General features: G+C 35.2%; 1 protein-coding gene across 2 annotated transcripts in view; it reads right to left on the bottom strand.

The window, feature by feature from the left end:
* Positions 1-27,125, bottom strand: part of DGKB (diacylglycerol kinase beta) — a 431,951-nt gene that overhangs the window by 255,975 nt on the left and 148,851 nt on the right. For both annotated transcript variants that reach the window (XM_036429287.2, XM_045578212.1), the window contains 3 exons: positions 22,726-22,811; positions 19,845-19,934; positions 18,524-18,684 (listed from right to left, as the gene is read on the bottom strand). In XM_036429287.2, the coding sequence (XP_036285180.1) occupies positions 18,524-18,684; positions 19,845-19,934; positions 22,726-22,811 (337 nt within the window). The remainder of the gene's footprint in view (positions 1-18,523; positions 18,685-19,844; positions 19,935-22,725; positions 22,812-27,125) is intronic.

Below are 27,125 nucleotides of genomic sequence, written 5' to 3'. Positions count from 1 at the left end.
GTTGTTATAACATCCTCAGAGACACATTTACTATGAAAATGTAACTTTAATGTTGCCTTTGAAGTGCTGCTCTCTTCCTTGCCCTTGGCAAAAATAACAGTAATCAATTTTATTAACAGCACAGTTCTGAAATAACTCAATTGGCTTACCAGAGAGGTTGTTGTACTTCATTTAAAAATTAAGCAAAAGTTCATGCCCCAAGTTGGCAGAGAAATCTAACCTAAAAAGCTCTAGGGTAAGGTAAAAAAAATCATCAATCCAATAAAATCTAATTTTAAAAGATTGTTATCTTCGTAATTCCTATTATATCATTTGGTTTCTCCTGCTTAAACAAAGCCATCATACTTATTTATCCACTACTCTGAGAATATAGTTTAACCTTTTGTACGTATAGCATGATTCACAAATTGGGTTACAAGTTCATGATTTTATCATTCTATTCACATTCTAATGATTTATTTCAAGCCTTTGGTTCTCTTCTAATAAATTGTGGATAAAATTCAACATAATATTATCAATAACAAATGCATATTTAAAACACACAAGCAATAAATGGAAAAATTAGAACACACTGAGAGGGAATTTAGCCTATTTCTGTACATGTTTTGAGACAAGTGATAAATGTTGTCTTTATAGCCTGCATACAACCTTTAAAAGGCAAGGATTATTAATTGTATCACAGAGTATCTATGAAAATAGTAATTAATCTTATTTTTCAATTTGTGCAATATTTGGGAACAAAATTACTTCATTGTTGTTTCACCTAAAGTCACCAGTTTGTTGACATTTGACAAACTATAAAGATCCACCAATGACCGATGGTTTACACCTTGAGAAATACTGTATTTAAAGTGTTATTCCCGCCGAAACCGGTTTGGCTTAGGCCCTAAGCCAAAGGGGTCAGCAACCTTTAAGACATAAAGAGCCACTTGGACCTGTTTTCAAAAGAAAAAAAAAAAAACCTGGGAGCCGCAAAACCATTGCAACATTTAAAACAAATGTAACACTGTATATATTGTTTCTTACATTAATGCTATATACCGGATCGTGCAGAAAAAAGATTTTTTCACTTAACAAAAAGAGCCGCATGCGGCTCCGGAGCCGCAGGTTGCCGACACCTGGCTTAGGGGATAGAGCATCACCTGTGGACTGAAAGGTCCCAGGTTTGATTTCAATCAAGGACATGTACCTTGGTTGTGGGCACATCCCCATTAGGGGTGTGCAGGAGGCAGCTGATCGATGTTTCTCTCTCATAGATCTTTCTAACTCTCTGTGCCTCTCTCTTCCTCTCTGTAAAAAATCAATAAAATATATTTTTTAAAAATATAAAAATAAAGTGACATTCCCTTTTTTATGGGAAATTTTCCCAGAAACCCTCATATGAAAAGTGATGTCCTGTTCAAAGGCCTGTGAGATTCCTTCACTTCTGGGAGCAGAGCACAACTCAGTGAATGAATGTCAGCTGTAATACTATAATGGTGACTATAAAAATGAAAATGAAAATCACTCACAAACGTAGGTGAGTTATACTGCGACTTCACCTGTGAGGACACCAAAGTGCCACTAACCTGGATGAAAAGATCTGCAATGCGTTAGAGCCCAAATGGAAAAGCAGGACTATTGGCAATATATCCTACCACTTGTTAGCCATGACAAATGCAGGAATGAACTGTCCCCTCTGAGGATAAACAAGTAAAAAATATAAAATATTACAGAGATACTCCCACAAATACATGTACAGAATAACATGTTTAAAGTAGTTATTTGTGTTTTAGAGGTCTTTTAAGAAATAAACTGATATTTGTAGAGAGCTGCACAGAAGCAATGTAATCTAAACATTTTCAAATTCCCCAAAGATTGTAAATGACTTATTCTCTAACTCAGTCATTGACTACTTTTTCTACATTCTCAAGGGGTTTCCTAGCCATTACATCAGCATCAACCTACTCTTCATTTTCATCACCACACCCTCTCTTCTGTGTTGCAGACCTCAATTTCCATCTTGACATCAGTAAGTCGGAGAAATTTTCTGAAGTAGTAATCTTTTTAGTAGTCAATCTCACCACAAACCTATTACCAAATTATCTTAATTGTTCTATCCTTAGCAAATTTCAATTTCTAATATTACCCTCCTAACAATCCTCCCCTATTTCATTGCACCTATCTTATTCCCTGGAACTGTGCTACTTTTTAAGGCGGTTATCAACCTTCTGCCTCCATTTTTAAACACCTTTTCTTGGATGCAGTCAGATTATTCTTACTAAAACACCATTCTTTTCAAAGGATCAATTTCCCCCCCCTCCCCCCAAAATCTTCCAATGGTTCCTTGAAGACTACATCTTAACCTCCAAACTTCTTAAACTTTTCAAACCGGTGTTCTCAAACTCTGTCAAGATCATCTGCTCCTCCCAGACAAGAACCTCTGTGGAGCCACAGTGCTCACTCTTCTCCAACATAGTTTGTCCTATCTGGATTCTCCATTTCATAACTTTGTTCACATCATCCTTCATCCTCTCTTATCCAGAAAACACTTGCCTACATTGCTTTCCTATTTAGTTCCTGTGCTTAAGTGATGCTGGAGGAAAAGATTTTCTGTATAATTTTACCAGCCTTGCATTTCCCTTTCCACTATTTTCCCTGATCATTTGAACCAACTTGTAGCTCCCCTCTCTCTTGAAGAGGCAAACGATCTAGGCATTCAAACGCGGATACAACACTCCTGCCTGCCATTGACCCAAGTACACAATGTGAGGGTCCTCTGTTGGGAATATTCTGCATGGGAATATCTTCCAAAGACATTACCCATTCCTCCCTCATCACAGCCAAATACCAGCTCAATTATCATGGTGGCAAGAGGACTTCTGGGTACTTTGGTGCACAATGAAAATACCTTATCTCTACTGCTATACTGCTCCCAAATCTACATTTATGGAGACCCTAGAAAGTTGTGTTTATAGCTGAATTTGCTAAGTGACTGACAAGAAAGTGAATAAATCCATTGGGACTGTTTATAAATTTTGAGATGTAAAGTTATTTGTAAAATTTCACACTATGGGCTGACACACATTACTAATCTATGTCATGTCTTACTGTCTTAAAAATGTGAAAAATTCAAATAATTTCTAATTACACAAAGGTGAACAAATTTCCATTTTATCAATGGTAGTGTATGTAACATATATTTATAATGTTATAAATAACTATAATGCAGTTGGATGACCTACACATAGTATAAAAAAACAACAACACCCTGCATTTTGATAGCCATCAGTTCATTGAACATCATCAGTTCATTGAACATGGGAAAATTAACCTCCAGGAACCTGTTTCTCATCAGTGGAATGAGACAAGAATACTAATGACCAGCTCACAGTGATGTGGAGATAATAAGATGAAATAATATTTTTAAAGCAGCCAGACAAAGTAGCTCTCACACATAGTAGAATCTCAATAAATAATAGCTCATTGCATAGCCATGAATTTAAATTCAAGATACTGCTAGCTCAAAAGGTACTCATCTGTTATAAAATTTGAGAGTAAGAAGCATAAATCCTTTCTGGACCTCTGCATATTCATCAGGGATTTCAAAAGAACAGAAAGGAAAATTTTAAATTATTGGATATCATGTACATGAAAAATAATTTTATTTTGATTAAGATAAATATATTAACTAAAGTTTTTTGTGTATTATTAAATATATTATACTGCTTCTGGGATATATTTTTATTTATCTATAATCCAGTCTTTAATAAAAACATTTCAAATTATCTCAAAATAATTAAACTATTTCTTTAGTTACAATTATAACACATTATTGTGTATGTAAAAATCACACATATTTAGGGAGTTTCAGCAGAACATCAGAAGAAAGCCTTGCAATGGTGCAGGTTATAATAATAAAAGCAAGATTTCTCACTAGTTAGTTCCTTAAAACTGAATTAGATGCAATCACTGAGTATACTAATTGACTAAAGTCTTATAAAATTTACACAATATAATGATTTTGTCTTTGTAAATGTTTAGGTGTGGAATATAAGTTATTTTATTTATATTACAGACACCATGGAAAATAAAATGGAGATTCCTAAAGAAATTAAAAATAGTACTATAGGATTAAGCAATCTCACTTTTGAGTATATATTCAAAATCTGCTTATTGAAGAGATATATGCAGTCCCACACTCATTGCAGCTGTAAAAGGTAAAATATGAAACAACCTAAATATTAATCTATGATAAATGGATAAAGAAGATACAGTATGTATGTATGTATGTATGTATGCCATGAGAAATAAGCCATGAGAAATAAGGACACCCTGCTATCTATAACAACATGGATGGACCTTGCTGGTATAATGCTAACTGAAACAAGTAAAAGAAAGACAAAATATTATAGGATACTAGAAACCCACTGCACGAATTTGTGCACCAGTGGCCTGCAGATCGAGCCAAAACCAGCTCTCCAACATCCCCGTGGGGTCCCAGATAGAGAGCGGGTGCAGGCCAGCCTGAGGGACCCCACTGGTAGACTATTAGGGCCCAGGAGGGATACAGGAGGTTGGCCAACCAGGGAGGGACTGTGGGAGAGCTCCAAGGCATGTCTGGCCCATCTACTGTAGCTCAGCCCCAACCAGCTGTACCCCAGCAGCAATCTAAGCTACTGGTCAGAGCATCTATCCCCTAGTGCATGTTATAGCAACTGGTTGACCACTCAACTGCCCCCTGGTGGAAGTGCATATCATAGCAAACAGTTGAACCACTTTAGCATATTATGCTTTGATTGGCTGAATGGATGACCCGACAATCAGACACTTAGTATATTAGGCTTTTATTATATAAGATCACATATTTAAAATATAAAAGTGCTCAATAGAGACTAGAATAGTACAAGGGGCTGGTGTGAAATATGGGGAGACATTTGTCAAAGAGAGCAAACTTCCAGTGATAAGACCAATAAATTGGGATATATAATATTGTACATAGTATTTAATATTAAATACTCAAAAGTTGCTAAAAGTGTAGACCTCAAATTTTATCACCACAATGAATAGTAATTATATGACATGTGCCAGTATTAGCTAATGCTATGGTGATTATTTTTTGCAATATATGAGGGTATCAAATCAAGGTGTATCAAATTAAGGTGTACTTTGTACACCTTCAATTTATAGTCTTATATGTCAATTGTATCTTAATAAAGTTAGAAGCTTTTCTATGATTTTTCTTATTTGTAGATGTTTGGTAGAATAGAAATGGATTTCATCACACTTGAAGGTATTTTCCATAGAGAACAAAATGAATAATTCTAAAATACAAAATCATTAAAATAATGGAAAACCTGAATAACAGGAATTTTAAAAGTGTTAACATATTTAGAGATTCACTCATTTTTGTGCATATAAATGTCAATAACATGTTTATTCTCATGGGTCTCTAACATTACTATCATGTTTGTCAAAATTTGGTGTCTAAAGGAAAAGAATTCAGATTATTATATCTCAAAGAGTATATAAATTAATAAAGGATATTTATTATATCGATTATATGAATAGTCAAAAACACTGGAGCCTGAATAGTGATTAAAACTTCACATTCTGTTTTTTGACAGGAAAATGCTTCTAGTACAGGGAGTTAAATTCCTTAGTGGTGCTGTTTTCTTTTACAGAAATTCATTTTTGCTTTCAGGCCCATCACACTGTTTTCCCCCTATAAGTCAGTTCTTTCTCTTTCTGTTTCTAGGCTCGCTACCAAATGTCAATTTTCCCTCTCATTCACTCCCACTTGTATTTCTACAGTCAGATGCTTCTTCATGTCAATGCCAAAATATATTTTTTAAACTCAGCTTTTGAAAATTCTCCCATTTCCTTTATACATGCTACTATTTCATCCTTTCTAAAACCATCATTTCCACCTGAAGCTACTGCTAAAAGTTTTATCTGTCAGATTTTTTAAAAAAATTGTTTACTTTTTCTACTTTTCTCTATGCTCAAGGCTAAGATAGTCATTAGGGCTGTTTCACTATTTTTCAATTCTCCACTTTCTGGACTGGCAGAAATCAGGACTGGCCATATGATTTGCTTTATTAAAGAAAAAAAAAGTGAAACAATTTGATATATGTCACTATCAGTCCAATGCCTTGAAGAGTCAGTGGGTGAGTCACTCTATCTCTTTTCAGCTGCCAAAGCATCCATCAACTTTCCAAGTTGAGAAAATAACATCCAACTGATTCTATGAATGAGGATGACATGGATCAGAGAATCCTGGCAGCACATGCTGGACACAGAGCGAGAATGAAACATAAAACTGTTTCTAAAGAGACTTGTGGTGTGTTTTTATCACACTTTAACAGAAATTGATACATTCCAGAAAATGTTACTATGATTTTTTAAATATATTTTATTGACTTTTTTTTTTTTTTTTGCAGAGAGGAAGGGAGAGGGTGAGAGAGTTAGAAACACTGATGAGAGAGAAACATCAATTAGCTGCCTCCTACACACTCCCTACTGGGGATGTGCCCGCAATCAAGGTACATGCCCTTGACAGGAATCGAACCTGGGACCCTTGAGTCCACAGGCCTAGGGTCTATCCACTGAGCCAAATCAATTAGGACAGTGTTGTTATTATTTAAAAACCAAGAAAACATAGGACATTGGCTTAGCAGTTAGGCTGAGGATGGTGTACAGTGAAGAAACTCTTATCAGAAGTAATAAGAAAGAAGATAATGGTCCATGGCTTACCATGGAGAAACAGGTGGATCATGTGCTTACAAGCCTTAAGCTCTAGGAGAACATAGATTTCAAATGTAAGCAATGTGCACTGGCTGCCAATGGTGGTATTACAAGAAAGAGGTGAGCACAGAAGAGAACTAAAGACTTTGTGACAAGGAATAAAAGAATAGAGAGAGAAGTCTTTAGGGCTGGAAGAGGAAGCATCTCTTCATCCCATACGGTACAGGATAAAACCGATAGCTGAAGAGAATAAATGGAGATTAAAAACTCCACTTTTGTAAGGAACAAAAACTTTCCATTTATTAAACTGCCTCAGGGCGAGGATGTGATTCAAGTTATGGCCTTCATTCTCATTGCTGGAACCTCTGAAAGATGAAGATGTGCTTAGAAAGAGCTAGGCTAATTTCTGTGACACAGAGAAATTCTTCTCAATTGCAAAAGATGGCCAGGGGAGAAATGAAGGGTCAGTTCTTCCACTGAGTATATAGAATTATACTATTCCAGAGTAAAAGGAACTGCAGATGTAGGTATGGGACCATGTTGCTGACTGGAATACAATGTGGGGTTTTGGCCAGGTGAATTCCAGACAGTTCTAAACAGCACATTTTATTTCTGTGCTGAGTCTCATTTGATTCCTACTTCCCTAAAATACTTTTGAATCTTATAGAAAAGCGCCAGAGTTAGTATATAATAAGCTCTTTACTGGTTAACTAATATCTATATTGATCACTGAATGTCTGAACTTATTACAGATTCAGTGTTCAATATGGAATGAGCTGGTTATGCGTTTGAAAGGTTAAAAAAATCCCTTAATCTATTTCTTTCAGTTTTTGTTACTAACAGACACTCAATGTAGGTTGAATGGTTTGCATTAATATTTATTATATACACCTCCACAACCATAGCGATTGAAAATAAACCTGCTGCAACCAGTGCCAGCAAGAACTAATCTAATCACAATAAAATGAAACTTTATATTCAACTATTCATTTCTGTACATTCAGTGTAAAGAATACACATTCACTTCTGCCTTTCAAACAGAAACGTTGAGGATAATACAATAAAATGTATGACAATTATATTATGATAATATGACTAAAATATTAACATGAATTGTTAATCATTACTTAGCAAATTACAACTTTCCTATGGAGAAAATAATACCTTACATATATAATGATCATATTCCACTTGGACTAATATGGTGGTAAGTTAATTACAGACTACACAGCTAATTCAGTTTCATTTACCTAAGGAGCTGTTCTGACCCCATTGCAGATTAATTACATCTTCAGGAATACAGTCTCATTTATCACTGTCACTTGCAGTGTTATAGCTCTTAGCAAAAGTATAGGGCTTTTTTTTAATGCTAAAAAAATTCCTTAGCTGTGATACATTTTACAAGTTTAGTCATTAAGAATACGTGACAGCTAAGCCCAGGTAAGATTAAATTAGCTATGGAACATTAGGAAAGTTCATGTCCCAGAAATTAAATGACTGTAAGGACATCAAAATTCTGTTAAAATCATTCAAATCAGACAAAAGCCTCTCTCCGATATTATACAGCATTTTTAGAAGATCCCATGCTTTGAAATACATGTATAGAAAATGTGCTTCACATTATGAATTCCTTTGTGCACGTTGGGCAGTTTTTTTAATAATCCCATAAACTAAAATTGTAAGAAATACTCAAAAGAATAACATACTGAACTACATGTTCAGATTTGTTTAAATTATGATGGGGATTTTATGCCATTTGCTTTCCTCTAACAATGAGAATGTCTTTAAATATCAGCAAGATAAAGAAACAAAAAGTTCTGTAGCGTGGAATAGAGTGGAGCATGCATTCATTCATAGCTAACTGATCATTTAATATCGACACAGAACTGCTGTGTGCTGATGTATGTGCAAAAAGTAAGAATACTTGAATAACTTACAATCTTGATCTCAATTGAGCTCAGATACCATGAGAAGAAAAAGAAACAGATGATTAAAAAACAACATGGGGATGTGATTAATGTTACTACCTAAAGCTATGTGGAAAGGGTTGGAAAACCCAATATGGTAGCTCAGGAAAGACGTGTTGAAGTAACGAGGACTTGTCATGATGACCCAAATATAGTCAGGAGCTAATCTAACTGATTGAAAATGAGGAAAGTGTGGGACATTAGGGGATATTGAAAGAGGGAGACAGAGGTGGGCAGTGCCATCCAGGCAGAGTTAATGGCATCCGCAAAGCCAACAGAATCAACAAAATACATTTTGGAAAGTACAGGCACGTCCCAAAATGGAACAGAGGCTGAAAAGGAGATAGGACCAGTACGAGGTCAGGAGAGTGGAATCCATCTGTGCACAATAGTAGCCACTCGAGGCATGGTGGGCTAGGTGAAGCGTTGGTCTGAGCAACGAAGAGAGCAATGGGGAGACAGTGTAACAGTGAAAATAAGAGGTGGTGAGAGTCTAAACTGGTTAGGGGCTAGATCAATACTTAGAGAGATAGAGTCAACAGAATTCATTGGTTAGTTGTATTGGTTTATGAAAATCCAAGAAGAAATCTGGATGTGTGAAATAGAAAATGCTGTCATCTGCATAAAAAAATAATTGAACCCATGAGAAGAAATGAAATAACCCTGGTAGATGTGGAGAGAAAAGAGCAAAACAGAAACACAATTCAGATGATCATCAGTGATCCAAGGGCAGAGAAACTTAGATGCCATGAAAGCTGACACAGATCCTGAAACACAATCTGAGAAGTATCAGAATGAAGAGAGCATGGGGCTGAGGTGGCCCAAGAAAGTAAGAAAAGAATTTCAAGGAAAAAAAGAAGTATGTGAAGGTTAACTGCAAAAAACTGTGAGAAAGGTATTGCTACTGGACTTGTAGGTTTGGACATCAAAGATGAAAATAGCCAGGAAAGTTTTATGAAAGCTTCTGCACAGCAAAAGAAACCATCAGCAAAACAACAAGAGAGCCCACTGCATGGGCTTGAAAAAGGGTTTAATCTCCAACATTTATAGGGAACTCATATAACTTAACAAAAGGAAGATAAACAACCCAATCAAAAAATAGGCAAAGGACCTAAATAGATACTAGTGGATTAAAAAACTGTGGTACATATACAGAATGAAATATTATGCTGCTATAAAAAAGGAAGGAACTCTTACCATTTGCAACATCATGGATGGACCTGGAAAGCATTATGCAAAGCGAAATAAGCCAGTTGGAGAAAGATATGTATGACACGATCTCACTCATTTATGGAATATAAATGAACAACATAAACTGATAAAGGTCAGAGTGGTGGGGAGGGTGTAGGGAAGAGGTAAGAGATTAACCGAAGGACTTGAGGCATGCATATGGGCATAACCCATGGTCACAGACAGTAGGGGGCTGAGGACATGCGGAGGGAGGTGGAAACAGCCAGGGAGTGGTCAATAGGGGGGGAAAGGAGACATACGTAATAGTTTAAACAATAAATAATTTAAAATTTTTTAAAAAGTGGTATGGGAAAGAGTAAATAGATAGCAGAACCAATTTGTATCAGTTCTGGTATTAGATAAAGTGGTGGCAACAAAAATAATTGTTTTAGACTTCTAAATTACCTAGGAGTAAAGATTTCCTTTATTATAATTGATATTTTATACGTTTTCTTCTTTCCCCAAGTATTTTGTAGACTTATTTTTAATATCAGGATTCACTGCCTTTTCTCTTGTTTAGAGAACAGAACTGTTTGTCAATAATCAAAACACATTGTTTCTTGGGTGATGAAGAGAGTTGCAGAAAAATAACGTAAAATATTTAAGTTTGAATATTTTTAGAAAACTAAACATTTATCCGGCTGAGAAAAAAGTTAAAAATATAGCAATCAGTTGCTTAGTGAAAGAGCAATTTTTGCAACCTTACTAATAAAATATAAACAAATTTTTGTTTTAGCCTTCTGATACACTGTTGTAGTTGGGGTTTCAGTTTTGTCACTGAAATAAAATTATAGTATTCATTATTTGTTTTTATTTGTTGGTTATATTTTGAAAAATTTCAGTTCTATTTGATGCTTCATGGATATATTTTTCATCACTCAGTACAAACTATGTTACTCATTTTTGAAAAGAGTACAATGTGACTTAATTAAAGAGAAATACTATATAAGAAAATGATTTTAATTAAATTTCTAGTAAAATTTTGTAAGTAAAATAAACTGATATGCGATAATTGTCAAGTATATGAGATTATATAATCACAGATCCTCATTTAGAATCATGTACCAAGTTGTCAATGGAACAACAGAATTGCCTTTAGACCAATAGAATTTGGCTAAAATAAACTTAAGTAAAAAACGGTGATAATTTAAAATTATGTTTATAATACATAGTTAGGTGAGGAATAAAACAAAAGGAAATGATATTTTGATCATGTTGAAAGCCCAATTGTGTTGGCTTCAGGGTTGGGGACAGGGGCAGAGGGGACTCTCTATATTCTTAATCAGCCTGGGATCCAAAAGGGACAATTGTAGGTCTTTCAACAATAAAGATAAACTTTAAAAAATAGATATCTCCTTTGCATTTTCAGTAAAGGCATAGAAGAATATGTAAGAAAAGGCTGATGACTGAAGGAATTCTTATTGGTAACTACTCCACTAACTTGAAATTTATGGATATGAGAATTAAGTAGTCATATTTTCCCTACACTGGCGGAATAAGAGGCTCTTAGTGACTGACTAAGGCTGAAGGCTATTAAATCATACCCATGCAAATACCTATTTGATAGGACATTTACGTGGTAATATATATGGTGCACTAAAAGTCCACTTGTCTTTGTCAGATTTCTTCTAGACTTGGAGAGTAATTCTACAGCGAGCAAAGACTTATGTCCAATTTCAGAAGTACTCGTGTGGATAAGGTTTTCATTTTCATATTGGCTTTCGCTTTTTTACACAGCGTATGATGCTAATTTGTTTCTGGATATGTTCTACAAAAACTGGAGGACCTTTCCAGAAGCCTTTGAAATTCTTATTGCCTTACTTGTTTCTGCTCACAGTGCTGACTTCTGTGTTGAAGAGTGTCCAAATTGGAACTTACTGGAATGATTAACAGCTGCTACAAAATCAATACTCTACAGAGAGAAAACAGAATTGAGCTAAGATGGTCTTACATGAGCACTATTCTGTGGCTGAATATCTTTCGATGTCAGCAAGCCAAATATAATTTATGTTGGTGGGAGCATTTCCATGAATCTAATCCATGGGATTTTCAGATTGGGCCTCAAAGATCTAGAGGGTGGAGAAGATAATTCATATGTGTTAATTATACACAATTATGCATATACTCAGTTGTAAGGATAACTCTTCGACTTAGTGAGAAATGGGTTTGCTTAAATCTTTCATTATTTTAACATTTTTTATGCTTGAAACACTAAGTCATCCTATTATTGTTACTGCAATCTGCCTCAAAAAGTTTTAATTTTTTTTTCTCCACAAATGAAATTGATAGGTAATATAGATGCTTGTGTATTTGGTTTTTATACTCTAATGCCCAATTATAGGACACTAAGGTGGTTGCTGACATATGACCTAAAAATCCATTATATAGGGCTACATACTCTTTACAATAACATCTTTACAATAACTTGTTGTAACAACTTTACAATAACAAGATAAATATGCTAACAGCTTAAAAGAAAATAAATTAATTCCCTGAATCATTACTTATCTGTACGTCTTCCAACTACATTCAAGAGAAGATGCATGTGGTAATGTTTTACCTCCTATATTTTGGAATTCACATTTCTTTTTGGCACAGTGGTCATCTTTGTATCTACTATAATGCTTCTACCAGGAATTAGAGGAGGCATTCAATAAGTACTTGTGGAGTCAACTAATAAGCCACTCCTTTGTAGCTGAAATACTGATCAGCATGAGGGCACCAAATGACCATAATAACTAGTATTTTGGAATGTTATACTAATATAACTACAGTGTTAACCATAAGAAAAAGTTCAGAGACATTAGTCAACAATACCATTTATAAATCCCTGGAAATGGCTCATAAAAGGAATATTTTGCTGAACCTGCTCAACTGAATTCTCCACTAGGAATATCTTTGGGTAGCAACAGTCCTCCTTCACTGCTATTGTATGCAATACACTCATGACTTCTGACAGCCACTCACCCAGGAGAGTACCTTTGCGGTTGTCCAAGTCCGGTAGAGAAGTCCCAACATATGGCTGGAGCAACAAAAAATATCCGAGCCTAGATGCATCGAGGAGAGAAAGAGAGCATTTCCACTTTGCATGGGGCACCCCTACCCCAAGGTGGCACAGCCCAGTGCCCAAAGGGACCCCCTCAGCCAGACATTTCTGTAACCAAAGAGGGTGAGAGGATCCCCAGTGAGCGATCACTTTCTCAAACCTTGCAGGACTTTCCTAAGAGGCAGCTGTTTCTAGTCTTGGCCAGAATGCTGCAGGTGGTGCTCATACAGTTGAATGGCTAGGAGACACTGGGAGCTGGTCAGAGAGGCTAGGACGCTCAGCCCTAAAGGCCTGGAACCCACTGAAGGGAGGTGTATTGTACAGACTCCTCCACAGACTCCATCAGGCCCATCCACAAGCTTCTTGGCATGCCTCAACTAGGACCCTGCCTCAACTGACCCAAGAGGACCCCAATGATTTGAGCGTCTCACCCAGCTCCCACACCAGGGCCGGCTCCCAATGCGGGCCCCGTGTGTGTCCTCCGGAGTGGGCGAGCACGTGCAGCCAGCTGGCTCAACTCTGGGTAATTGTAGGGAGGCCCAGATATTTAAGCATTTCAGGCAGTGCTCTAGCAGTGTTTCCCAGACTTTTGACATATGTGTACCCCTTCTATAATTTCCGTAATACTGAGTACCCCTCGTACTCATGAAAATGTAGAATTAAGCGCCGCTAAGCACGGTGCAGTACATATCCCCACCAAACTCTGGTGCAAGGTGTACCCCCACCAAACTCTTCCCGTACCCCTGGGGGCACGCGTACCACACTTTGGGGAACACTAGGTCCTAGGCTAATCACAGAGGAGACAATCAGCCTCCAGCCAGGTTTTGCAGGATTGAGAGAAGGCATATAGATGATTCCTTTTACTTCATTGTTTTTGGGTTTACTGACTGGGGTAGAGGAATACAAGTTGCTGAGAAGAACGTGGCCTTGCTGAGTAGAGACAAAGCTTGAAATCTCTGTTAAGGCTTATTGCAATGACTGTGACCTTGAATGTTGAGCAACAGGCAACAATTGCAGAGAAATATGCTCTTCACATGTTACTGAGTGAAAGAGGCTCCAAGATAAATGAACTAGGACTCAAAATCTACCTTATTTAATTAGTTTTGCTCTACCATAAATATAATCTACTACATATTATTATTTTTTTAGGTCCTAAACTTTGCATTTCAAATTTAGTACTTAAATCTGTCTAGTAATTGCCCATGTAATAAGAGAGAGTTCTAACACAATTTTCTCCTCCTAAGAAGCTAGTTTTTTAAACTATTAGTTAGCAATTTGTCATTTCTCAAATGAGCTTTTTTGCCACTCCTATACTGAGTTTCAATATGTGTCGCTCTGCTTTTCCACTGACAATTTCATTTATCCTTTCATAGTGCCATTCTACTGTAATAATCCAACCCACTGGCAGCATGTCTAATTTGAAAAACAATTCTTCTTATTTTCTTTTATTAAAATCAATGTACCTATTTTGCCATTTATTTTTTGGAATAAGTTTTATTTTTAAGTTTGTCATAAAGTTAATCTCTAATCTTGATTAATTATAGATTACATTACACATTAATTTGCATATTAAGTTATCCCACCTTAAAATAAAGAGTCTCAATGTATTCTGATATTTTATGTCTTTCTAGAAAGCTTTAACATTTTCTATATGTGGGTCTTGTATATTCTTTATTAATTCCTATATACTTTTAATTTTTATTGTTTTTTTTTAAATTCATTGGTGATATAATGGAATAGCAGTGAATATTTAAGCTGATATTACATTTTTGAACTTTGCTATACTCCCATATTTAGTCCTCATATATTTTCAGTTAAGATATTACTTTTTATGTTTATGGGTTTTTTTTCATTGTTTATTTGCAATTCTCTGTGCAATATTGTTATAAAATTAATTTTGCAAAACATCTGATTAACTTTTTTCAATAATTCAGTTTTGGGTTTTACTAAAATTCTGATTTTTTTTTGTTATTCTCTGCTATATTTCCTGTTTTATTTTTATTATCTGTTTGTTTCACACTTCTTTGGGTTTTTGTTGTTTATCCGTAAGGTTTTCATTTCATTTTTCTCTTTATTGATGCAGGGAATCTTAATCTCAGCACTTTGACATTTTGAGCTGTAACATTCTTTCTTGTGTGTTTTTGGGACTTTTCCTATGAACCTAGATTATATAGCAGCTGCCCCAGTTTCTATCCATTACTTGTCGAAGCAGTCCCCTCTCAGTCATGACAATCAAATGTGTGTCCAAATATTGCCAAAAGTCTCTTGTGGCAGTGGAAAAATTATTCTCTTTTGAGCACCACAATAGAAATTCCTAAATTAACAGTGAATTAATTTCGAGTGCAAGCAAAAAGCATTCTATGGCCCAAAGAGTGATCTAGAACAGTAAAGATTTCTGTATCAAATGAACAAGAAGACCAGTGTCAGAGCTCAGCTTTGTTTGAAAAACTGATTAGGGCAAGCAACTAACCAGTCAACTAGCCAGAAATTCAGCAGGACATCTTAGAATGAGGCAGCCCTAATGGGCCTTGATAAATTTCCACAAATCGCTTGCTGTCTGAAAGGCCATAAGCAGGTGTAACCGCATTCATGTTCATGAAAGACCAAAGAGGGCCCTTGTTTTGACATTGATTTGGTTACATGAGAGATGTTGTATATTGACAGAAGAGACAAAAGAAGGGCCAGGAGATATTAAAAGCTGAATCAAATGATTATGTGCCTGAAGATTTTATGTGCTTTCCAGTGAACACCCAGATCCAATGGCCAAGGGATAAACACTTACTGGCTCTATGTTTTCCAGTACAAATTCTGGTTAATCATGTTTAAATAGGAGTGATTTCTAGGAAGCCAGAATTAAAGTAAAAACAAAAATTAAACAACAACAACACACAAAACACTGAAGCATCCATATCCATACACCACAGGAAGTTGCTACATAATTAGTGTAGGCAAGTCACTAAAGAAGCACAGAAACAACTAGAAACTGTATGGAAGGATCTAATTCCAGAGTCCCGCAATACCTTATATAAAATAAAATCTCTAGTTTCCAGCAAAACCTGTCAGACATGCAGAGGAATAGCAGTGTGACATGTACTTTGAGGGGGGGGAAAACAATGTCACTGATGGGGCCAAAATTTTATCAAATTCTCTAATCATGTCCATATTTTGGGTTTACCAGACAAAGAATTTAAAATAGCTATTATAAACGTCATAAGAACTAAAGTAACAGAGTAAGCATTTAGTTAACATCCCATGTGCTTTCCCATGTACCTTGCAATTAGATTAGGTAAATATCGGGTGCCCACCAGGGCATCCGGAAAAGGGATGTAAACTACTCTCAGTTCTGCCCTTGAAAACATCCTGTGTGAAACACCAGCTCTTTTTTTTCCTTGCCAGGTTGATCTAGGAATCCATATACTGAGGTGGTTGAATCACTAGTTTGATGAAGCCTGTATCCCTGTGTCTCGGAATGGAGGAGACCCTTACTGGAGTGAGCAATAAAAGCCAGCTTTTCTGTATGCAAGCCACTGAGATCTGAGCATGTTGCAGCAGCTCACATCACTTATCCTGACTAATGAAACAAGCTTCTCTATCACTCCTCCTTTTTAACCTCAATGCTGAACATGTCACTTCCCACTCATCAACTGCACAGAGTTGAACAAAATTGTCTCCAAATTAAGAGTGATTACAACTCATCCAATAAACCATGAGAAAAGATGGAAAAAAAAAAAAGAACTAAAGTAAACCACATTTAAAAAAAAAGGAAAACACCACAAAGATGACTTCAAATATAAAATATTTCCTGAAGATATAAAAATTATAAAGAGAATCAAATGAAAATTCTGGAGTTAAAAAGTACTGCAGCCAAAACAAAAAATTCAGCAAAAGGATTCAAAAGAACAGCATTATTCATAATATACAAAGACTGGAAACACTTTACACGTTCATCCACTGGTAAATGTATAAGCCATATGTGAAATATCTATACAGTGGGATACTGCCCAGCAATAAAAAGGAAAACAGTAAACAGTTTTTGAGGTTCATATTGGCAAACCTCAAAAACGTGATATGAAAGATGCCAGATGCAAAAGACTGTGTTGTATAATTTCTTCGATATAAAATTGTGTCCATATAAGGCAAATCTTAGAGGCAGAAAGAATTATTATTGCTTGGAGCTTGGAAAAGGAACCAGAATTTACTGCAAATAAGTATAAAGATTCTTGTTTTAATGATAAAAATGGTCTAAAAATTGATAGACTTATTAAAATAATCAAAGGGTTTACTTAAAGTCAGTAAATCTTATTACTTTTAAAAGCTAAAAAAATTATATTGATATCAAGTAAAAAGCTGTTAAATTAATTTTATATTAATATCAAATATAAGTAGAAGGACTTTTATGGATCAAGATGCATTACATTTTCCTCAAGTATTAAGAATCATTTATAATATTAGTAATAATTGTATATTTAGTCTTTATTAATCATCATTTGAGGCTTTTAAATATATAATCATTATTTATAACTGAGAGAAAAAAAATCATTATGATGCAGATAAATGAATGATACATGGAATATAAATATTTGCTAATCCCTGGCTGGTGTTGCTCAGTGGTTAAGTATCAACCGAAGTCTCGGTTCAAATTCTGGTTAGATCACATGCCCAGGTTGCTGGCTAGATCCCCAGTAGAGTATTCTCTCTCATCTTTGATGTTTCTACCTCTTCCTCTCCCTTCCTCTCTGAAATCTATAAAAATAGTAAATATATATATATATAAAGAGCTCTTACCCAAATGGCTTTACTCATAATTCCATAGCCTCAACCAATGCTTTGTATAGTCTCCTAGTGGAGTGTGTATGTGTGTGCACATGCTCATGCGCATGCCTATGTCATAAGATAATACTGCATAACATATTAAATGAAATGAAATTCTGTAGACAATATACATTTTAGAATTCATAATTATTTGACATCACTGTTACATTCCTTAAGAATTAAAACTTTAATAACTCAAATGCCAAATGACATTTTACTTTCAGTCTAAGGTTTTCAAGTAATTAAATAAAAAGTTAATCTTTTGACTTGTTAAACACTTGACAATAGTAGAAACATTTTTATTTTATTTTTAGATTTCAGACCTAACCATAAATGAAACATAATGTCTATAGTAGGTTATGGTAATATAACGCAGACCTGAAAATAGGATGCAATTTGATGAATTATTTTCATATTTTCACTAAATATACTCTAAAACAGAACTAAAACTTATAACTAAACCCATATCATAAACCATTCTAACCTACACTTTAGTAACACAAATGGTTAAACCAATTAATTACAAAATAAAAGTTTCTTTCCCTTAGCAAGTGAACATTTATCTATTGCTAAAATCTATCAAAATAAATTCATAATCTTTATTATTGCCCATTAGAAGAGGTGTTTTGCTGACACTAAGATAAAATAAATTATTTGTAATCAGTAAATCTTCATAATGTAAGGTTTATAGACAGTGATTTATCCAGGATTGGTAAAAAAAAGCAGTTAGTGGAAAACTTACCACGCCAATGGAAAAGTAGTTATTGATGATACTGTAAGGCACTGGGTCTCCTTTTTCATCTTTGTCATTAGGGATGACCTCAAACATCCACCTGTCTAACATGATTTCTGTGCTGTTTTCAATGTCTTTTAGAATTTTCATCAGATTTTCACCTTCATAACCTATATAAAAAAACATTATATTGAGGGGAACATTCAAAAGCTATATTTATGTGTTTGAGTGTGTATCATTCTTAAGCTAAATACAATTCTTCTCAAATTTTGTTACAAATCAGTAACTTAGGGAGTTTGTTTAAAAAGAAAACCATCTGCTTAGATCCCATCCCCAGAGATTTCTATTCAGCATATTTGGGGTGAGGATAGGTCACTATATTTTTAACTAGATCCCCATGGGTTTCCGATGCATGCTGTCTTAGTACACACTTTTCAAACATCTCTGAGTTTAAGATGCTAAACTTAGTATTTAATTCTTGATGATTTAGCAAAATCTGGTTTACTTTGGTATCATCAGTTAATTATAGCCTATTAATGACACTTGAAAACATTTTAAGACTTCACCTTGAAGTATGCTCCTCTTCTTCACACTGTTCCACACATATTATTTCCCTTAGAGTTCCTTAAATATGTCAATTGGCTGCCTACCTCACTGGTCCTTTGAACTCAATGTTCCTTTGCCTAAAAGGTCCATTCCCAGGTCCATATTGTTCTGTCATTATCCCTCCATTACAATCCTCCGTATGTCATCTTGTCATTGCGGGATTGAGTCCTTTCATTATGCTGGTTATCTGTTTACATAGGACGTGATGTGCCACTAGGATTTAAGACCCTTTTGAATACAGCCTTTATTTTCTATTCTTGACCCTGCATCCCAGTACAGAACACACTGCCTGCTGTAAAGTGGGTTTCAAAATATATGTTCATTCCTGGACAAGTCATTCATTAGTCTTTCTATGTTTTTCTTAGTTTGTCCCTGTAGCACACAACTCAGAAATTAAAAATCTGAATATTACTTTAGAGTTAATTCATGCCCATCTTGTTTCTTACATTAGAAACCCCTACACCACAGAGGTCAGGAAGTCTGCATGCCCACTGAAGTTTATAAATAGTATCACACTGAAGCCCAACACTTACAGTCTAACTCTCGGTTCACTATTTGTTTTTCTACCATTCAAAATCATATACTCTATATCGACGGCAATTATATTTGGTAAAATGACATGGCAGTTGTCATGCAATAAAGAAACGCTGGGTATGAAAGGGGGCGTGCTCTATACTCTATTTCTATTTTACTAAGATTTTCATTGTTGTTAAAGCTGTTTTACCTCCTCCCCATCGCAGGCATCTTGCCAGATCATTACCGGTCCCGAGGGGCAGAATGGCAACTGGGGGATGCTTGACTACATTAGCCTTTTCTGTGGAGTGGAAAAAATAAAAGAAATTAAAGTTTTGATCACAGATAGAACAACAGTAAAAAAGATAGTTTGGCATGAAATGAAAGCATTTCACTAGGTGCTGATAAGCAGAGAAAGTTATATTTTGTAGATTTATACAGTCATAAATTATGATAAATCTCTATGAATTTATAGCAATTTATAAGACACACAAAAATAACATTATTCATAAAGTGACAGGAATTTTCAAGTCTCTTGCATGAGGAAAGCTTTGTAAATATCCTAATCCAGTTAAAATTTGTGGTTTAAGTTGAGTTTAACTCCATTGAGATAAGTTAGATAAAAACAAATGCCATATGATTTCACTTACATATGGCATATAAAGAACAACATAAATAAACAAATTAAATAGAAACAGACTCATAGGTACAGAGAACAAACTGATGGTCGCCAGATAGGAGGAGATTGGGGGATGAGGTGGAAAAAGTTAAGTGATTAAAAAGTACCAATTGGTAGCTATAAATAAACTTGGGGATGTAAAATACAGCTTAGGAAACACAGTCAATAATTTTGTAACATCTATGTATTGTGCCAGGAGGGTACTAGACTACGTGAGGTGATCACTTCATAAATTATATGAATGTGTAACCACCATGCTGGACACTGCAAACAAATGTGAACTAGTATTGAATGTCAACTATAATTGAAAAATGTAATAAAAGACTTCAATCTTAAAAAAAAAAATCTCAGGTATGCATATATAGTGCAGGCATATATATTCGTGGTGCCACCAGAGGAGAGGGATAGGGTCCTATATAAAGTCTTTTTGCAACATCAATTCAAGGTACATTTTACTTTAAAGAATAAAATATTTTGAAAACATTGAATTCTAAAAGCTGGTAAAATGCCAACAATGCCGGTGTGGTGCCCACCCAGGGGGCTGCCTTGTGGCAGAGTAAACAACATAGGAGCTTCATAAACCCTGAGATCTCTGCCAGTGAAAGCCCGTATGTATTTGTCTGAATCATCATATGCTTTGAATGAATCTCACAATCACATGTTACTTTATTTTTTCTCCCTTCTCAGTCACTCAGTCAGCAGTGTGTAAGAATAGGGAGGAAATAGATTATTTAGGGATGTACCAGAGTTTATAGCTAGAGCTTGGATTTTGAGGGTTAAAACAAACCAATGATATCATACTCTTTTCACTCTAAAATTCTTACAAGTTCTCAAATACTATTTGAGCACCTCTTTAATTTTTGCAATTATTGAATCCTGGCTTTCTCCTTAAATATGGCATGTTAATACTAGTTACTGGTTGTTGTTGTTTTTTAATTGTTACTATATTAAAATCGTTAGATGCTTACCAAATGTGTACTGACAACTTGTATTTATTTTTATAATTTAAGTATTTACGCATGTATAAAAAGGTAGAACATCCTCACCTGCACTGATTATTAAAAAGTTTGCTTCAATTCATACATATAGTTACATTTATTTGAATCAATTTTTTCCTTTCTGTGAAAGGACCTATTTTTTAAAAAAAGAATTGGTCATGCAGTAACTGAAATGAGAAATAAGAAGTGAACATTTATATTAAATTTATCTTTCCATAAAGACCAGTTCATGATCTATTTTACTGAGCAGTAATCAGTTCTGACAGCTGACCATCTATCCAAAATACATATTTTTTCTGAATATAGAAAGTTTTTCTCAATCATGTATATGATTTGTTTGCTTATAAAAATCAAGCTTTTAAAATTTGAACAGGAATGCCATGTCTAATAATAAAAGCATAATATGCTAATTAGACTGAACATCCTTCCAGACGTTCTGGACAAAGCCTCAGTGTGCGTAGGCCGAGGCAGGAAGGGGCCAGGATCAAGGCCCTTGCATGAATTCCGTGCACCGGGCCTCTAGTATAAAATAAATTTAAAGTGTGGGTTCTAACCCCAGTTCTGTCAGTTCACAGTTAAAAGACTTTGCTCAATATTTTAACTTCTTGGAGCCATAGAGTCTCCTGGATGCATGTACGAATGGGGCTATCACCAGCAGTGGGTGCAAGAGGTGGCTGCTAGCCCTGATAGCCCCTCAAGAGAAGGGGGAGTTGGAGAAGCCTTGAGGGGTGATCGGGGCAGGCACCAGCAGAAGGTGGGAGCACCAGGTGGGACTGGCAGCACAGGAGCAAACAATTTTCAAACACCACCAGAGGCTCGCCCAGATGACGGCAAATGGTTCCCCACCCTGGTCTGGCCCTCCAGCTCACCCGCTCCACCATCCCACCATGACCAATGCCCGCCATTTTCCGCACGCCCCCTGGTGGTCAGCGCACCTCACAGCAACCAGTTGTTTGGTTGTTCTGCCATTCGGTCTATTTGCATATTAGGGTTTTATATAGAGAGAGTTGATTAATGAGGAATGTGTACAGAGGACAAGGTATTGAGTTTTCATGCTTACACCAAATGAGTACATCTATCCGACATAAACGTGATCACAAATGCTAAGATCCCCTTTGGCTCCCTGCCTAGGACAAAGAAACAAATGGAACCTCATTTAAAAAATAAGTCTGCAGGTTTAGTCAATTCCATGAGAAATGGATTAGAAAGAGAGTATTTCCATGTACTTGTAAGGTTTTCTGTCAATTAAAATTTTATAATATAGTATAACAAATTAAACCAGTAAATAGTGTGCAACATGCCAAATGTCTAATTATATCTCTGCAGCATCCAAACATATCAATGCATTAATAAAAGACACAGAATTTAAGGTTACCACTCTCACCCCAGCCACGTTAAATATGGGTCTCCATTACCTATGCAGTCCAAAATCCACCCCACAGTGCCATCTCCGCCACAGGCCAACACTCTGAAGTCAGAGACATCACGGAAAAAGTTCAACCTGAAAAATAAGCATGTCATTGCACATGATTATTATTTAAAACTAGGACTTTTCTATTAGGATTTCATCTACTAAAAGTATTTTTATTTCTTGAAAACTGTAAAATCTCAATGATTTTATTGAAAAAATATTAAATCCTTATTTAAAATATAATTCTAAAAGTATTAACAGGTCTTAATCTAAATATATTTTAATTATATATACTAGATTCTATAATATGTATTCTTTTTTTAGTGAACTCTAAAGTTTAAAAAATTGGAAATGACAATTATAAGTAAGAAACCTCCCAGATGTGATCGGCAGTTTATATAATCCAAAGTGACATATGCTACAGTATTTCATGTCATAATACTTATTAACCAAAAATTTTCTTGAACAATTATACTAATGTGACTATCTTGTCAGTGAATATGTCTCTGAGAGGATTCTGGGTTCTCCATTACTGGGAGAAACTGAACAGGCTGCTTTTGAGGTTCTAGCCAACTGTGTCAGTGTTTCCTTCTGACTTATAATCTGCAAATAGGAGGTAAGCTTCTCCATTTATTATTTATTTATTTATTTATTTGTTTGTTTATTTATTACTCTTTTACAGATGTCTCCCATTCCACCCCCACCACACACACACACACACACACACACACACACACACACACAGCTTTTGCCACCTTCCATCCTTCCCCCTTGTAAGCATTCACCACATTATTGTCTGTGTCTCTGGGCTATGCATATTTTATATGAATGCATATATATTCTTTGGATGATCTTGACCTGGATTACCATGGTTGGTTTCCAGAAACACTCAAGCCTAATTGCTGGGTCAGCTAAAATAAATGCCCACTGCTTCAGTTGCTACTACATGAAGCATGCCATTAATGCAACCTGCTTTTGAGGAGTTAATGAAGGCAAGTAATGAAGCCATTTATTTAATCATATATGCCATTTTCTTACAATAAGAGAATTGAAACAGGACATAAATATTTGAATGTATCTCTGTACTTCCCTTGTCCTAGAGCACATGTGTCAAACACAAGGCCCGCGGGTCAAATCCGTCCCGCCAGGCCTTGCAATGTGGCCCACACTGCGCTGTCATCACTGCACTCCGCTGCGTTTCCATCACAATGACAGTTTATGACTGTTCAGTAAACCATTCGGCCCGCGATTTAGGCTGGATTTTAGATTTTGGCCCCTTCTGTGATTGAGTTTGACACCCCTATCCTAGAGATAACCACTGGTAAGAATAGAATAGAATAGAATAGAATAGAATAGAATAGAATAGAATAGAGTAGAGTAGAGTAGAGTAGAGTAGAGTAGAGTAGAGTAGAGTAGAGTAGAGTAGAATAGAATAGAATAGAATATTTTCATGTATGTTTATTTATATGTATATATAAAACATATAAATTATATTATATGCATATTTTAACACAAATGGGATTATGCTATATGTCTTGTTGATTTATTTGTGTGCATTTTTTTTTCACTTAGAAAATTCCAAAATATCGCCGACACCAGTTTGGCTCAGTGGTAGAGCGTCGGTCTGCGGACTGAAAGGTCCCAGGTTCGATTCCGGTCAAGGGCATGTACCTGAGTTGCGGGCACATCCCCTGTAGGGGGTGTGCAAGAGGCAGTTGGTTGATGTTTCTCTCTCATCGACGTTTCTAAGTCTCTATATCTCTCCCTTCCTCTCTCTAAAAAAATCAATAAAACATATTTAAAAAAAAAAAAGAAAATTCCAAAATATCTTTCTGTGTCTGTACACAGTGTTGCATCATGATAAGAGAATATATTATGTAAGTAGTACATTTCATGACTTAAAGCATCTTTATGTTCTTTTAAACCACCTCTTTCTACTGTTTCGTTGTTACAAAAAAAAAAAGTAGGTATTGTACTTAACATTATTTTAAGCACATTTATAAGAGAATGTGAATGTTTTGAAGGCTATTCTTTTAGAAAGGAAAAGTTCATCTGACCCTCTCAATGGCTCCCATTATAGATGTAGGTGTCCATTTCTTGTAACTCAGAAGCATGACATATAAACAAGTTTGTGACATTTCTTTATTAATAGCAAAAGAGAGGATCATGCTAATGACTGTAAAATCACATATCCCTCTTTACTAATGGGTTGAGTATAATTTTTAGGTTTAATAGATGTGATTTCTTCAGTGAACTTCATCTTCAAAGTCTTGCTCCTTTTCCACTGAGTTCTCATTCATTATCCTATAAACTCTTTACATATTATGAGGAATATTTTCACTTAAATTAGCACCAATATTACATTTTGTCACAGTAATACAAATAATGCATAAAAAGAAATGTATAAAATTAAATACTTGATAAGAACCATGAATATTTAGAACATAAAAATTTCATGTATTTCCTTGTTTATTATACTGTGAATATTGACCACCTTATCGTCTGTGACTATGGGTTGTGCATATATGCATGAGTTTTTTTGTTGACCTCATGCATAAATAATACCTAATAGAAAAAACTTTTTACTATTAGGTGTTATTTACTTTGCAACAGCAAAAATGGACCTAGAGAGCATTGTGCTAACCCCTCTACCTACTTGCCTGATGCCTTTAACAGGTTTTCTGGTGGCCTGATGAGCCCTAACTGCTCTCTCTTGCCGGCCTGATCACCCATAGCCACCTCAGCCTGCCTGCCTGATCACCCCTTACTGCCTTTGCCTGCTTGTCTCATGCTCCTAACTGCTCTCCCCTGCCAGCCTGACTGCCCCTAACCACTCTTCCCTGCCTGCCTGATTGCCCTTAATCACCTCTGCCTTGGCCCCCATCACCATAGTTTTGTCCAGAAGGATGTCCAGAAGGACATCCAGTCTCTCTAGTCTAATTAGCGTATTACCCTTTTATTAGTATAGATAGTATTCCATTATATAGATGTACCACAGCTTTTTAATCTACTCATCTGCTGAATGGCTACTATCAGCAAATCAATAAACAAACAGTGTTGTCGAGGACGTGGAGAAAAGGGAATGCAAACTAGTATAGCCTCCATAGAAAACCATTTGGAGTTTCCTCAAAAAAATTAAAAATAGAACTACCATTTCACCCAGTGATCTCACTTCTAGGAATATATCCCAAGAATTCAGAATCACCCATCAGAAAGAATATATATATATTTCTATGTTTATAGCAGCACAATTTACAAGAGCTAAGACTTGGAAACAGTCTAAGTGTCAATGATAGTACTTTAAAATTAATTTTAATGTTTTTGTTGCTGGTGCATACAAATATGTTTGACGTTTATATATTAATCTTTTAAACAGACACATTACTCCTGTTTTATATATTGCCTATACTTTGTTTATAAATTCATTTGGATTTCTATGTAAACAACAGTTTCATATGCTAATAACAATGATCCCATTAGTGATCTTTAATGCTTATGATTTCTATTTCTCTCCTTGTATTGTGCTATCTGCAGCACCAATATATTGTTGAATTGGTATATCCACAGGTAACCACCATATCTTGTTCCAAATTTTAAATGAGATAATTCTAGGGTTTCTCTTTTTAGAGTGTTATCTGCTGTAGGGATTTTCTTTTTCATCTCTGAATGACTCATTTTAGAAGGTTAATAAAGCTTTCTTCTATTCTTGCTTTCATAACTTTTATTATGAATTAGTATGATTTTTTCTGCATATTTTAAGATATTAACAGGGATGATCCCATTAAGTCAGTAAAATTATATATTTCTGCATTATCATTATTCTTTCATGTACTACATTGGATATTATTAATAATTTTATAGGGAATTGGAACTGGTTTGATAATTGGTTTAGAAGTTTTGCATATAAGTTTATGAATACAATAGACTACCATCTCTAATTTTTATCAAAATTATATCTCATAAACTAAATTGCACTGTATGCCTTCATTTTCTACTTTTGGAAGCATTTGTAGAATTTTGAAAGTTCCATAAAATAAGTAGCACTTGTATACAGACTATTCTGGTGAGTCTTTGATTTCCTTTTTAATTTTTTTAAATAGAAAGATTTTATGTAATTGTTTTAATTTCCTTAATAATTATTGAACAAAATTTTGTTTCTAATTTCCCTAAATCAATTTCGGCAAGTTAAATTTCAGTATGAATTTCTCAGTCTCCTTTAATAATTATTGGGGAAAATCATATTTTCTCATTCTTCCTAGCCCAGTTATATTTCTACAACAATTTGTCTAACTCCTAAGTTTTCAAATATTTTGTCATTGAACATACAAAAGCTCTTCAGAATAAGAGTTTACCACAGAGCTCATTGTTTCTGGTGAAAGCCTAACTGTCCATTTGACTCACCAT

The sequence above is a fragment of the Pipistrellus kuhlii genome, unplaced genomic scaffold, assembly GCF_014108245.1.
Source record: "Pipistrellus kuhlii isolate mPipKuh1 unplaced genomic scaffold, mPipKuh1.p scaffold_m20_p_10, whole genome shotgun sequence".
Lineage (NCBI taxonomy): Eukaryota > Metazoa > Chordata > Mammalia > Chiroptera > Vespertilionidae > Pipistrellus > Pipistrellus kuhlii.
Note: the sequence above shows the minus strand (reverse complement) of the source record. Positions and strands in the feature narration are given on the sequence as shown.